General features: G+C 39.0%; 1 protein-coding gene across 4 annotated transcripts in view; it reads left to right on the top strand.

Annotated features, from left to right (window-relative positions):
• Nucleotides 1-445: 445 nt before the first annotated feature.
• Nucleotides 446-15,223, top strand: part of TBC1D19 (TBC1 domain family member 19) — a 46,774-nt gene continuing 31,996 nt past the window's right edge. For 2 of the 4 annotated variants that reach the window (XM_083833800.1, XM_083833799.1), the window contains exons 1-4: nt 446-618; nt 9,561-9,633; nt 10,748-10,793; nt 11,776-11,851. In XM_083833800.1, coding sequence (XP_083689926.1) covers nt 520-618; nt 9,561-9,633; nt 10,748-10,793; nt 11,776-11,851 — 294 coding nt within the window. In that variant the 5' untranslated portion in view covers nt 446-519. The remainder of the gene's footprint in view (nt 619-9,560; nt 9,634-10,747; nt 10,794-11,775; nt 11,852-15,223) is intronic. The other 2 variants (XR_014583413.1, XM_083833798.1) reach the window with 2 other exon arrangements.

Here is a 15,223-nt window from a genome sequence, read left to right as displayed (position 1 = left end):
CAGGCCATCCTATGATTCTCTGTGCAGGACCCAACACGAGGTGGCTGGGGCTTGTCACTGGTATCTATGCCTGAGCTCAGGGGGGTGCTACCACATCCCTGGGTCCACTCGTAGGTTTTCCTTATGCTTCCATTTTCTTTCCTAGTGGGATATATTGGACAAAATCATTTAGGAAACGGGAGCAGTGTGGGTTTTTCACCAGAGTTATGTTTAAACTGCAGCCCACAGGCTGGAAGGAGCCTGCCAGGGCCCCGTGGGGAGGCGGCTGCCCCCGGGGCAGCCTGTCCGGCTGCACCCCATGAACAGGGCACTGGCTATCCGTGCTGGGGGGCGAGAGGGGCGCAGTGCCCCCCCCCCCCCCCCAAAAAAAAACCCTTTGACACCTCGGAACTCTTCAGCCGGGAACCATTTTCCACCCGGCCCCCGCGGCGGCGGCCGCCCCGCTCCCTGCGTTGCCTGGTAACGTCCCCACGGGCGGCGGTGCGGCGGCCAAAGCGCTCCGGGCCGGCCCCCGGCGCGATGCTGGACCCGGACAGCGGGCTGTCCCTCACCATAGCGCGGATCGTGCGGCGCCTGCAGGGCTCCAGCCTCCACTCCCAGCTCGAGCGACAGGCCCGGGTGAGCCCCGGCCCGGCCCCAGGCCCGGCTCCCTCCCCCGTGGCCCGGCGCTTTGTGCCCGGCCGTGGGGCGCGGCCCGGGGCCTGCCCTCCCCAACCTCCCTTTCCCCGGCCGCTCCCCGGGGCTCGCTTTGTCCCTCTGGGGACGAAGGGTTTCGAGGCGAATCTCGGGGCTGCCCTCTTCAAACCTCACCCGGTCCGAAAATGACCGGGTTTGGCTTTTGTCTGAGATTTGCAAGGCTTGGAGTGCCCCCCCCCCCGCCCTAGAGAGCCCCCTGAGAAATGAGGGGATGCTGAAAAGAGCTAAAAATAAGTGAAAAACTCACTCGGAAATACGTTATTGTAGCTGGGAAAGCAGTTTGTATTTGGTAACTTGTCTGCATTTGAAACCAGCTTTTTGTATTTCAGGTGAATTCCCTTTCAGATAAATTTTATTTTAGATTTCATGCCCATGACAACATAGTAGTGCTGCTGTAGCTATCGTTGCGTGTACTGAAATCCTTTGGGTTGCGTTTTATAAAATCTTGGGGTTTTGTTAATGTTTTGCGAACAATGCTTAAAGTGGCACAGATTTGTTTTTAGGATAGGATGCCCATTATCTGCCTTAGTTCTGCTGGGTTTTTAAATGAATTGTGGTTTTCTTCTCTCAGTGTCCCTAAAGCCTTCCCTAGCAAGAGGCATTGCTGTGTGCCCTTTTCAGTTTTGGTCTCCAAATGCTTTTTTTTTTTTTTAAAAAAAGTATATATATATATATATATATGTATATGTATCTGCCTGGCTCTTTTTCACTGACTGCTCTCAAAAAACGTGAGTAAGCAAACATGCATGACTTCAAGTAGGCTAGATTTATGAAACAATCTGGATGTTGAGTTCCTGCTACGCGTTGGGGAATTCAGCATCCCAAATAGATGGTCTGATGTGAGGCGTGGAGAGTTAAATTCAAGACCTTGTCCTTGGTAAAGGCAACGATGGGTTTTCAGAACAGGGCTCTCTTTTAACAACTCCGTTACTGATTATAATAAAATGTTTGAGCTCACCTCTGCTTTTATTCTCTTTCCTCTGTCTCCTGCAAGGCCTCGTTTCACAGCCGTTTGGTACCTAGCACGTTCATTTTAACACGCGAGGAGGTTTGGTATGGTCAGGACTTGGCAGGGTATTTTCGTGCTGCTGGTGGATGGTTATTTTGTGAGCACCGGGTGGGCAGCCTGAGGACCTTAGCGGTGCTCCTCTGCGATCTGATGCCTGAAACGGCATTTAAATGTCTGCGTCCCTCCCTGATTCTATAGCAGGTCAGCACTGACTCGATACAAGCTGAAACTGCGTAATCTGACAGCATAAGGGTAACCTGTGGAGTAAATAAATCACAGTGTAATGATCACCGCCAAATCTGTCCTGATAGCTTCAGGACAGAAGAGAAGGACTTTGAGAGAAGGAACAGAAGAGAAGAACTTTGTGCATGTATGGGTCAGAAGATTCCATCCATACGAAGGGCAGAGAGGAGAAGACATGTTCAGGTTGATTCTTACAGTAGGCATTTGAAGAATTTGTAGTAGAAGCTTAAGTAAGAGCTATAGCTCAGTACAGTAACCTGAAAGACTGGAAGGTCTTTAGATACACCAGCTAAACAATTTCCCAACATTAAAAGTCATCTTTCAGAGCCTGCACTTTAGATTAATAGGGCCAAAAGTACATCTGGAATCTGTATGTTCTACTTGATCTTGATTTTTTTATAGACCTTGCATGCGTTTACGTTTTTTCTTGTACAGTATAGACTTGTTCTATTTATAACGCTCGTCATATTATCTCTGTGCTATGCAATTGCAAAGGCCCTATCAGTGTGTTCCTTATCTTTGTTCCATCTGTATTTATCTGTACGGAATTCTGAAGGTTTCAGAATTTTGCCACTGCCTGCATTAAATTAATGCTTGATTTCTCTCCCATTGCCTGGAGTGCTTCTGAAGTTGCGTTATCAAATTCAAAGTCTTTGCTGTTACTGTGCATCGTGCCCGAACTCCCGTTGGTCAGTAGGGCATGGTGGATTTCTTTGTTTGCTGGTTACCTTTCAGTTTCTGAACAGTGCTTAGTCTCCGCTGCTAACAGTACTGAGCGATTGGTGGTCCCTTTTTAGTTAGTTTCAAGTTACTTTCTGAAAGCCATACTGTATTTTGAGAAATCTGTTGAGGCAGTGTATAGGAGCAAAACTTACTGTTATGGATATTACTACTACAGTTATATTTTTACCTTTACAGCAATTGATGTTTATATGTCAGTGTAGAAACATGAGAGTCGGAATGTATCGTAAGGTCTGGTATAATATTGCCTGATACTTTTAAGATGTCATGTAGTCTCGCAAACTTTATTTTAACTTTCAGCAAAAACTGTTTTGTAAACTTCTCTCTTCTTTAAAGTCTAGGAAGGAGAGCTCAGAATGAACAGTTTCTTTCACTAGTTAATAGAATTTGGGGGAAAACACAACTTCCTGATGTTATTTGTGAGAGATGATGGAGTAGTCCTGCGGTTATGAACTGATCGCGCCAGCGCTGCGTTGGACTGACACTGGGAGCCCGCGCCTGTGTCAAGGACTGTGATGTGCAATCTCTTTAAAATTAGTTTGGCGTGGGCACCAAATGATTTGCTGTCACAGCTCTGGCTCTGTGGGTATCAGATAATCACATTTTTGTCCCGAGGAGTGAAACAGAGGTAGGGTCATATGCTAGCTAGAGAAGATTGGGAAAAGAAATGCTAGGTTGATTTCCTAGGTTGAGTTTCGATATATTGATGATGTGCCTGCACTTAATACCAAGAGATTAATGCAGGAAAGAGTGAGTATAGTTTTTATTTTGGGTTGTGTTTGAAAGGAAATAGTAACAGTGACAAAGTACGGAACTATTAGCTAATAGCTTTTCAACGGGTAGGAGTGCTGCTGGGGCCATTGGAGTTTCTGAAGAGAAATCCGATTGCAATTTCTCAGGCAAAGCTTTCAGAGTGTGAGACTAACCAAATTTGTTTGGTTTTGTCTTCATTCTTCCCTTTCTGGAATGTCTTTAAGGCAAAAATTAGAGGTGGTTAGGGAAACACGAATTCTTCAGTCAGAAAATGGAGTTTGAAATCAAAATTTCGTGTAAAACCTTGATTTTTTTTTTTTGGGGGGGGGGCAGAATCTTCATCAGTGAAGTGAGAATAAAAATGGAACAATTCAGAGAGCTGAAAAAAGTGTCACCTTTTAACACAGATATTTAACGGAACATCAAAAATCTTTGCTTTCTCACGAGCCCTAACGGGAATCTGCCTGAGTTGCCTGGAACTTCTAATGGCCGGGGCAAATAACAAGTAAAGTTTTTAAAGAAAAATAAAATGAAAAAAAATAGGAATAAAAAAGCCTAAATAACTGTTCCTAAAACAGGAGGTGAGAGAAAAGTGAAAGGTAAAGGTTCTAAACTATGGTTTAAATCTAGCAAGAAATAGCCACAGAACAAGGAATCCCTCCTGGCGTTTTGTGTGTGGACATTTTCAGATCTGTGTTTCTCGTAAGATGCCCGTGGCAGGAGTGCTTTAAGGAGAAGCTACAGCAGAACAAGCTACTAGCTGGCTGAGGAGGCTGAAAGTGGAAACGTGAGGTCTAAAGACCTAAGTTATTGAGTGAGAGGTAAGGGACTTCACAAGACTTCAGCTGGGGCAAAGAAAGAGAGGAACACCAGGAATGATGCTTGTTAAAGCTGCCTGTGTGTGCTTCCAGAGGGAGTGTGGGTGAACGTTTTAGGGTACTTCATGTGGAGTGAATGATCTGCGAGATACCTGAAGGTGTGGTTTTCATGGCATTTTTTCCCAACAGTTACAAAAAAAAAAAAAAAAAGTTGATACTGATTCCTACTTAAGTAAAAGATCAAATTAAGAAAGAGAATGTTTCTGTGAAATGTAGCATTTATTTAATAAAACTTAGCAAGTAAACATAGGCTCATGAGTCATCAGAGATAATTAATGATTCCTTTTCGTGCATCGCATTTAACAAAGAGCTTGCTATCCCCTTCTGATAGAGCTCATGCTCTGGTCCAAATGGCTCAGCAGTAACATCTGCAGTATAATGAATTTTAAATTGAATGCAATTATGAATACGTTGAACAGATTATGGAGTTCAGAAACAATGCAAGCTTGGTTTACAGATTTATTTTTTTTAGTAATGTGGATTGTATATGTTTTACCTTGCATTTTATTTGCAGTGCTAATATTGCATTTAAATAAAACCTAGAAAATTAATTAAAATATCAGAATTGCATTATTAAAAATGTGTCCTGTACATCTTGTGGGAGAACTTAACGTCTGAAGCTGTTGATTACTGTATGAGGCTATTTGAAACTCTGTTTCAACTACTAGATTTTTTTAACTTGTTTCTACTTGTATAGGAGAGTTGACAACACTTTCACCCTTAGTGTAATTACTGTAGGAATGTGCAAGTATTGGAAAAACATCAGTGTACTCAGGGATCTCCACTTCCTGAAGGTTTAGTTATGCTCAGAAGTATTCATCTTTTGCGTACAGAAATATATATAATAAACACAAATCGCTCCCTTAAATTTCTAGGATTTTTAGGTATTTAGAGGGTGTTTACACTGAAATCGTCATAATACTTGAAGTGGTTTTGAACAAGTCAGCTCGATCCTGATAAAATCTAGTTATGGCCGAATGGAGTATATGGAGAAGGGAAATATTTTTTAGCCTTCAGTTGATTTCAGTCTGCTAAAGTTGGACTACACTTGGGATAGTGTGCATTACTGTAATTTGGGAAATAATAGCTCTAAAAGCTAAAAATATTGATCACTTGTGCAAAGTCATAATGAGGACTAATAAATGCACTGTTGGTGTGCGTACTTGTCTAAAACAGAAAGGTGTTGAAAAGGGATGATGGAGTGTAGCCAGTAAAAATATTTAGTGTGTAAAGTTAGTTGCAGAACTGTTTGCATCAGGGAAAAAAAAGTGCATTCGCCTGATACAATTCCACATTTCAGTATAGATGGACCAATTTTCTGTAGTATTTATTCTTGGAAAAAAAAATAGCACTGTTGTTATGCTGTGATGCTTTATTTTGTTGTACTTCCTCTCTGTAGTATGTTGCTGGTCCTCTAGCCACTTTCCTACACTGCTTTGAGTGCTGTGCCTTAGGGGCTCATCTGTCTTCTCGCATGATCGATGCTGCTTCGATCCTGATGACTGAACGCTATTTCCAAGTTTAGACACTAATTTGCAACTCAATTTGTCCCTTTGTGTTTGCTTCTCTACAAATCAATTTTCTACACCTTTTTCCAATGAGGTCTGTGCTATCCTTTTGTTTGCTTTCAGCCAGGTCAGCGTTGAGTCTCTGGATTTTCTTCCTTGCTGACGTGCAAGTGCAGAATCTGTAATACATTTAGAGTATCACTTACGACGGTGACTGCCCAGACTTCAACAGGATACTTTACCAAAATCAAAGCTGTGTGCAGAATGTAAATACAAAGTCTTGCTAGTGGTACCTCATCCGCTTTGAAGAAGTTTTGGCAAATTTTCGAAGTCCAAAACTGTACTTTCTTTTCTGTACAGCTGAAGGATGAGAGTGCCAAGAAATGCCATAATGATGGCTTGGCTTCGGAGGAAATGTCCAACAGACGGTTGCTCCTTGATTTGCAAGGGCTGGCCCAAGACCTTGGTCTCTCTGTGGATGAAGGTGGACACCCAACCCTTGAACCATGGTGTCCTAACCATAAGACAATGCCATATCCTATACTGCCTTAGACTGGAAAGGAAACCAGAAGGCATTAACGTTTTTAAAAAATAATTTGTTATTGTTTGCTCTAATATGCTCCGTTCATCCCTTTCTCATTTCAGCACTCTGTCTTGGCCTGGCTGAGCCTCTGGATAGCATCACTTCTTCCCTGGTCTGGCTGTTGTTTTTTGCCCTCACAAGTTTTTGATTTCTATTGCTCCTGCTCCTTTACCCTGCTTTTGATAGACCCCTGAAAGATTAAAAAATAAAAATAAAAAAGATAATATTTCATCAAGATGTGTGTATTGAAATTGGAGAGTCTGTCGTTCTGCTTGTGTGTACCCTGCATTTTGGTCATGCAGGAAATTAATTCAATTCATCAGTACATCACCTCAAGGTGTTTTTTTCCCAATAAACTGTAGGCAGGCATTTTTATCAGTGTAAATCACAGTAATGCTTTCTATGTAAGAAAATTTTGTTAATGTGTTTTTCGTGCTACCAAAAACCCATAGTGGGTGAAAATGCAAACAGTATTTCAGCAGTACATTGTAACAAGCAGTTTACAAGCAAACAAAACCTACCAAAATACCTAAATGGTTTTCGCAACATAATATTAAGAACTATTAAGATAATTAACTAATAGGAATAAGTTAGAATCATGGAACAGCTCGGGTTGGAAGGGACCTTAAAGACCATCTAGTTCCAACCCCCGTGCCATGGGCAGGGAAGTTAGAGCAGTCAGTCTGAGGGGAAATAAAAGAGCGGGAGACCTGCCCTAGTAATTTTGGAAGATGAGCTGTCTTCTTGACTCCCTAATTTAATGCCCACAAACACCTGTACGAATTCCAAAGAGGTGCTATTCTCTTAAGTTACAGCAAATTCAGAGGGGATTTCCTTTGGCCTGCTAAAATAAGTATTTTTGCCTTTGGCTATGTTATGCAGACCTGGGATGTGTTCTCCTGTGTTACAGCTGTCGCAGCCCCGAGCTGGCCTGGCTGCCAGGTTCTCGGGTATCGAATCGATCAGCAATCCAGTACGCAACGAGCCCTTAGCAGCAGCAGCTCGTGTGGCGCTGTGGCTCTGTCTGGCACTGTAGGGGTCTATTGATTGTAATCAGAAGGAACAAAAGGAAAGGTAGAAAGGGGGCTTGGGAAATGGGAAGAGGCGCTAGGGATTGCACCCCAAAATGACAGGAGTGGGACAGAAGTGTCCTCTGTGGAAACGAACGTAATCTGGGGGGAAATTTTCATGTTTCTTATACAAAAATTTGTCTCACTATTTACTATTTATCTCACAGTTTACGTCTGCGGTACCGTGTGGCCGGACAGGGAAAATGGGAAGCTTTCTGTACCAACTGAGCTCCCTTTTCCCCTCTCACAACATCCCATATCAATTTCCAGGAAGCCACGCACACACACACGCACAAGAGGGGTCAGACATTGATACTGACGACCTCCTCGATGAGCCAAAAGCCCCCTGATTTTGCAGCTGTATGTGCAACAGGGAATTGAAATACTGTTCTCCTGTCTGCACGTTCATCATTGGTACACTGCTACGCTTTCAAGGCAATCAACAAACTTGTTAGTGGATTGTACAGCTTTAACTTGTTGTGATTTATCATCTGTCAATGAATTGAGTTTCTGAGGGGTTTTTGCATATCTGGAAATGATTATTGAAGCATGTATATGCCACAGGACCCACAGATAAATGTCCCGTGGACTATGGCGTTAAAATTGGCACTACTTAACCCAGAAGACAAAATTTACCAAAGCGTTCAGAAAAAACTCCGAAGTAAGGCAAAAGGTGCCCGGGTTGAAGTATGTTATTTCGAATTTGTACAGGCGAGGCACTAAACTTGCCTTTAGCGATGGTCCTTTGCCGGCATTTCCATGGTGCTGAACAGAACACGTTTGTCATTTGATGTGAGAATTAAGCAACTCCCTACATTTTATGGTTTGTCTTTACAATGACCTTTCTGTCTCAAAAAGCATGCTTGCAGCCTCTTTGCTGTTGCAGTCAATGCACCCAATATAAAAGCCTTCAGTACCTGTAATAATAAGGTGGGCTGAAAAGGCGAGAAGTTGGTGCTATCAGTGGCTGCATTCTAATCCCTTCCCCTTTTCAGCTAGCTGTGTATGAAGGAGCAAAAGCTTGCCGTGCTGTCAGCAGCGCTGTTAGTGCTGGCACACGGCTGATGAGCTGGCCGTGAGCGTTTATACGCAGCACGATTTATCATAATAGAATCAGCAGCTGATATGGCCACAGCATATTGCTGAGTAGCTTTTGGTAAGCGGTATCTCAGATTTCTAGGTAGCTGATGTGGCCATATGCTTCGAACATGCCTTGCTCTGGCAAGGCTGGGGAGTAAGTTTCACACGGATCTCCCAGTGGTATTTTCAAGTCGGCAGACAGCCTTGCTCTTCTTTCCCAACCCTCTAGATTTATCCTCCAGTGCCAATTGGCTATGGCTGCGCTTCGTGTTTAGGAAACTATGCATTACAGTCACTTCAAGAAACTCCTGGGTTTCTGACTGATGTCCTGTTGGAGCCTTTTGGTCTATTTTTCTTCTCTTCTTGGTCTGTCTACAGAAAGAGATGCTATAGCAGCTGCTTCTGCTGCTGCTGAAAAATCTGCAGCAACGTCTTCATGGTAGTGTTGTGGTAGGGCTGCGGAGCTGGTTGTTGGCTTGTGTCATGTGCATTTCGTTACAAGGGACTGTATATACCTTATAATCGGAGCTGCAGAGGAGAATGTTTGGTCCACAGCTTTTAGCTGAAGTTTGAAGATGGCGCTTGTTACCTGCCAGGTGAACTGTGGGAGGTTAAATGAAAACTTGTGGAATGTTCTCAGTTTGTTCGTTTCGTGTAGTGACCAATCCTTTAATGTGTAGAAACTGGCGTTTGTGCTATGGATGTAGGGTGATTGCTCAGAATGTTAGGCCTGTATGTCACTGGTAGTCCCTATCCCTTTACCCACGTACAGCTTTTTTTTTTTTTTTATATCACTGATGATGTAAAAACAAAGAGACTGATTTAGGAAAACGGCTGACGTTTTTGGCTGTAGCTACCACCTTCAAGTTAGTAGGAGGCAGTTTGCTGTGTAACACTAAGCATGCATATTTCTTAATTCATAACTTAAAATACACAGATTACTTTCTTTTTAGTGAATGTTTGCTTATTAATTTATTCCTTTATGAATTTTCACATTAGGTTAGCCTACACAAACCAGAAATTAAACTGGAATCACTGAAAGAAGATATTAAAGATTTTCTGAAGACATCAGGTTTGTAATACTTCATTCTTTTTACTAGCATTCAACTAGATGACCTTTAAGGTCCCTTCCAACCCAAAACATTCTATGACTCTATGAAAAAGAAGAAGATAAAAGTTCAACAGTCTTACAAGACTCTATATTTCTACCTGATTTAGCTTACGTATCGATCGTTAGCTGTGTTTTTATATATAAGACGTGGTCAATAGAAGAAAGATTGTAGGTTGCAGAGTTCAATAAATCCAATGGAGTGAAATAACTAAAATTTACAGTAGGTTTATGCATCTGATTGAGACCTAACCCTTATTTCAGCAAGACACATCTTTGTGTGTGGAACTCGTAACAAACAATAGTTGTTATCACTTTAGGTGTGTTGTGATAAATCTAGTTTAAAATTTGAAGTTGTTTTTGAAGTTGTTAGCACTTCAACATGGAGATTGTGTTAATTCTGGACTGTGTGAGGCATTGCTAAAATATAGACAAACGGAACAGGGTTTGTGAGAACTTTATCAGATTATTAAACAGGATAGAGCAAATCAATAGGGAAGAAGTTCTTGGATTACAGCAGCATTTTGAACATGCCATGCAAAGAAGTAATTTTATCATCTTACAAAATACTGCTATTTTTTAAAAAAGTTATGAATGATACAAGAGTTTAGTCACTTTGTAAAAAGGAAAATTAGCATTCATTTTACCCCTAGGTAAATTTCCAATTTCCATTGGAAGTTGTAGGCTACATAACTATAATGTGAAGATTTGATAAGTGATACAAGATCTGTAATCACCGGTAATGCTGTGTCTATTAATATTTATAGTTGTTTTAATAATATGTTTTTGAAAAACTACCAAATAGTTCTTTAACCAAAGATGTATTGTAATTATTTGAATAGCAGTTGGAAGTAAAAAATATTCAACCTTTATACAGACTTCAACTTGTAGTTGTTCCTACCTTAATTAGGTTCATCTCTTCCTGTCTTCATCTCTTCCTGTCTGTCTGGTAGGTAGACGTGAATTGAGACAGGACAGAAAACTCTAATGATTCTAAAGCAACCTCTGATTCATATTCCATTAGTATTAATTCCTAAAGTTGTCTTCTTGATTTTTTTATTTTATTTTATTTTAACAGGTTGGGAAAAGAAGCTTCAGAATGCTGTTTATAGTGAACTCAACGTGTGAGTTTATTTAGTATTTTTATCTAATAAGTTCCATTCACATGATTTACTTTTAATTCTTTTATGTTGTCATACTGATACGTTGTTATTATCTGAAAGATCTGTCATACCAAGGGTGCCAGCCTCATTTCTATTTTAAAGGGCCATTATTTCTTATTCATCCTAGTGAAAATACTGGAGTCAAATGTACAGTTATTTTTTTGTTATTTATTCTGCAAATACAAGAGTGACCTTATCAGCTAAAACTTGGGAAAACTTTGGGAGGCTTTCCCAAAATCATATGATGGGGACTGATTGAATGCATTTAAATAAATGAAAATTCAGGCTATGACAAATGCTTTTGGTAAATTTTGTTTTCTGAAAGATGTTAGAGACAATTAAAATTAAGCCAGAGGAAATGTTTGGCAACAAGTCACTGGAAATAACGTGCATTATTGGAGGATAAGTTAGTGTTGTTTTTAGTCTTGTTCCAGCTTTTATATTTTGGCATAGAGCTGTTCATGGATTGATCCTCAACTTTACTTAGATCAACACCACAAATTTCTAATTTCTTTAGACAGCTATATGTTCACTAATGATTTTTAAAAAGGTCCTTCAAGAAATAGATCGTCACTTGAAAAAAAGAATTGTTTAATGGGAATTATAAAGTTGACATCATGTTAAGAGGACATTATGTGAGAATGTCTGATTTGTTTGTAGACTTACTTGATTTTATTTTGCAAATACTTGAAATGATGAGGTGTTAGTTTTAATATCAGAAGAACTCATGTTGTAATGTTACTAATAGTATTACACATATTTACATTCTCTGTGTCCACAGGAAAGAATGAAGAAATAATTTTTAAAATAATATTTATTTTTAGTTTTGATCGCCATGCGCAGTGTTTTTACTAGTGTTCTCATGAAAGAAATTAAGTTTATAAATAATTAATTAAGCAAAATAAAGATCCGGACATTTAAAATGTACTATACTTTCTTCCAGGTTTCCTTCACCCTGTCATCCTGCAGCACCTCCTGAGCATATGAAAGAACCATTAGCTTATATGAGGAAAGCACAGGTTGGTTGTTACCAATTTTACAGTTCTTACTAGATCTTTGGTTAGGCTATTTGACATTTATTTCACTTTTAATATTATTGTACAATTTCTAGCGTTTATACCTTAGAAAAAATATGTAATTGTATGTGCGTTAAAGTTAATAATGACATTGTATATTTGATATTTTACATACATAGCAAAAATGCTCAAGTAATTCTCTAACCATGAACAAAGTAGGATATAGTGGGAGATAGCTGAATATTACAGAAAACCATGTAAAACATAACAAGAAGGAGAGTTTGATTCTGTTGAGAAAAACAAGTGTAGATATTGGACATTCTACTTAGAGTTACAAAAATACTATTTTGAAAAGCTACATGTAGGCAGTTTGGCAAAGAATGTCAACAGGCTGTGCAGATCGTGAGATCTTCAGGAAGAGGTATCTTCAGTACTTAGAAATGTGAAAGTAAGGTGAAAACTATAGAGATAAGGAGTTTAAGAAATGTTGAAGGAGAATAAGAGAAACAAGACTATAAAAGATTGAGCAAGGATATTGGATGTCAGGAAAAGAATATTTTTACTTTATTGGATTTTTTTTACATGCCATTTCAAATAAATAAAAATTCCACATAAAGCTTTTTTTTCTTTCCTTATTCAAGAATACGATCTAACCAGAATATCTGAGGCGAGGATAAAATTGTATTCAACTCAGCCGTGCCTAGAAATATATTACAGTATTCTCTTACAAGTTATTCAACAAATTGTGTTACTTTTTCAATCATCTTGTTGCTTATTCCAGTAAGTCTCATCTTGCTGCCCTGGGTTTTCAGTCTGTAGCATTTGGGGACAAAGATTGTATTAAACAAATTTTCTTCTGTGTTGTGGAATGTAATGCCACAATTTACTTCCCCAAAATAATCATTCATATCAATTTACTAATGCAAAAAGCACAGTAGTGTTTATATATGTGTTTATATATTTATATGTTTGTCTGATCAAGTTTTGTTGGTTATTATTTTATAAAGGTGTATATAATACTTACATTACACAATATTTTTAGCACTGTGTGGAAACAGCAGTTCTTCTGATAGTTTAGGAATGAAAAGAAGTCCTGTGTTTACTAGTTTCAAAGTTTCGTAGACCTATTTCAGAGTATTTCAGACCTATTTCAGGCATCCCTATCTAATTTCAAACCCTTTCTTGAAATACAGCTCTTCAATAAAAACATACAAATCCTTTTTATAGGGAAATTCTGATAAATGGTGGCAGTTACAAAGTTGCATAAATACATGGTTAGGGAATTTACATGATTTTTTCTAAGAACACCAATTTACATGTGAGAATTTGATTTTCAAGATGTACTCATTTATCACTGTAAGTAGTAGGCCCATAAGAAAACAGGGATGATTAGAGTAGTTGAATCATAACTAAATTTTATTTTGTTACTTGTTTGAATAAAGAGCAGTGAACAATATAAAATGGTTTTGAAGTCAGTTTCCTTGATTTTGTTTTTGTTTACTTAAAATATTTGGAAGTAGCGAAAATGCAATTATACAGATTGCTGATACCTCTGGGGGTAAACTAAAAATAGAAACTTACTCATTTATTTCCCCTAGGTATCAGAAATCTAATTAATGTTTTGAAGGTAGAAGACTGGTTTGGTTTTATTTGTAGGTAGATCTTTTTGACTTTACTTGTCTGTTAGGATCACAACAGTTGGAGAAGAATATTTTGATGCTAATCAACAAAACTTGTCCTAGTAGAAAAATGTTTTCCATGTACATCATATTTGACTTTTGTTATTCACAGGCATTGTTTAAAGTGCTGTTTCTATTGTTATCAGTTTGCTGGCATTTTCTTTATCCTTTTCTATCTTAATTAATTTTGGCCTACCTCAGAATTCTGGAAAGAAGGGTAATACTGGCTGAAAAGCATCTTATTTTGATGTAATTTATTGGAATTACTTTGAATGAATCAGTATTAAAACTCTATTTGCATTTTTTTACAGTAGATATTAAAAAGTTCATAATTAACCCTTCTGAGTAACCTTTTCTGATTCTTTTGTGGTAGCCTGAAGTTTATATATTGTATTCTCTTCGTTATATCAAAAGAAAACAGCTTTCCTGAAAATGATAGAACATTAACACACTTCTTCCCACCTTGTTAAACAGCAGAATTATTTCTTAAAACTTAACAGATCTTAGTGCATACTAGGTGTTAGCACTGAATTCTAGGATTAAAAAATATGGACTTGGCTAACTTGCTTTACCTGCCCAGCAGAGACTGGTGTGAGTTGAAAAGTTCTCAAATCCATTAGACTCCTGTATTAACTATTTTTATCTGTATTTTCATGAGGTGAAATGATTGCAAGCCTTATCAGCTATTTGTTTCACTCTTGGAGATCACTAGGAAAGCCTTCGCTTGATTTAGGAGAACTGTGCTGCAAACAGCAACATAGAAATGAAGTGGACAACATAAAGATAAGAAAAAACAGAGCTAAAGAGAAGAATAAGAAGCTGAGTGCAAAGAAATGTTAGGAAGTGTTTCTACAGTCTGACACCTCCCATGAAGCCATATTCTGATTGTGTCATATACAGATCTTACAAAGGTCGCAATGAGCCAAACACTATAAATCTCAACAGGAACTCTTATCATGATAGTCCCATAAATACATAACTCATAAATTTGCAATACTGTGTTTTAATCCACACAGTTCCTTTTTCCTGTTTTTTTGCTGTAAGCCAGGAGCTTGCTGTTTCAGGTTGTGTTTTGACAGAAATGTAAATCAAGTAAATGTGAAAAGGAGATAGATAGATAATAAATGATGCCCTAGCATCCAGTAACAGAGAATAAAGAGCAAGAAAACAGGAAAGGAGAAGCCCGTTCTGTGTTGGAGTGGATCTTGCTACCCTGTTGCTTGGAAGGTGTTGCTTTCCAGATTAAGGCAACATTAAATCAACCAGCCATCTTCAAAGGAAGGTGAGATACTGTACTGGCTCTGGAGAACCCATGTAGTTAGATGCATATTTTTGTTCGCTATTCTTTAAAGTTTTATTTTGTTATTTCAAAATCTGTCTCTAGTGAAAAAAAATGGCATTTTTTGTCTGACATTTGTGCAGTGAGAAATGTAACTCTGGGGGATCTTCTGCGGTACAGTATTCCTTCTTGAAAGTATGGCAGTTCTTAAAACTAGGGTATTGGAGTGCATTCACAAAAACAAGAATTCTAATAAGCTACATAAGGAAATCTTAAGTGTAACTCAGTGTTTTCCACTTGAGTAGCATCAGCTACGAAGCTAAAAGTACAGGGACCTGAAAGGATAAGTTGTCTTCCAGTGGCCTGCACTTTGGACTTCCAGGAAAATAGAAGACTATAATTGCTTATGTGCTAACC

This window comes from Anser anser (assembly GCF_964211835.1).
Source record: "Anser anser genome assembly, chromosome: 4".
NCBI lineage: Eukaryota > Metazoa > Chordata > Aves > Anseriformes > Anatidae > Anser > Anser anser.
Note: the sequence above shows the minus strand (reverse complement) of the source record. Positions and strands in the feature narration are given on the sequence as shown.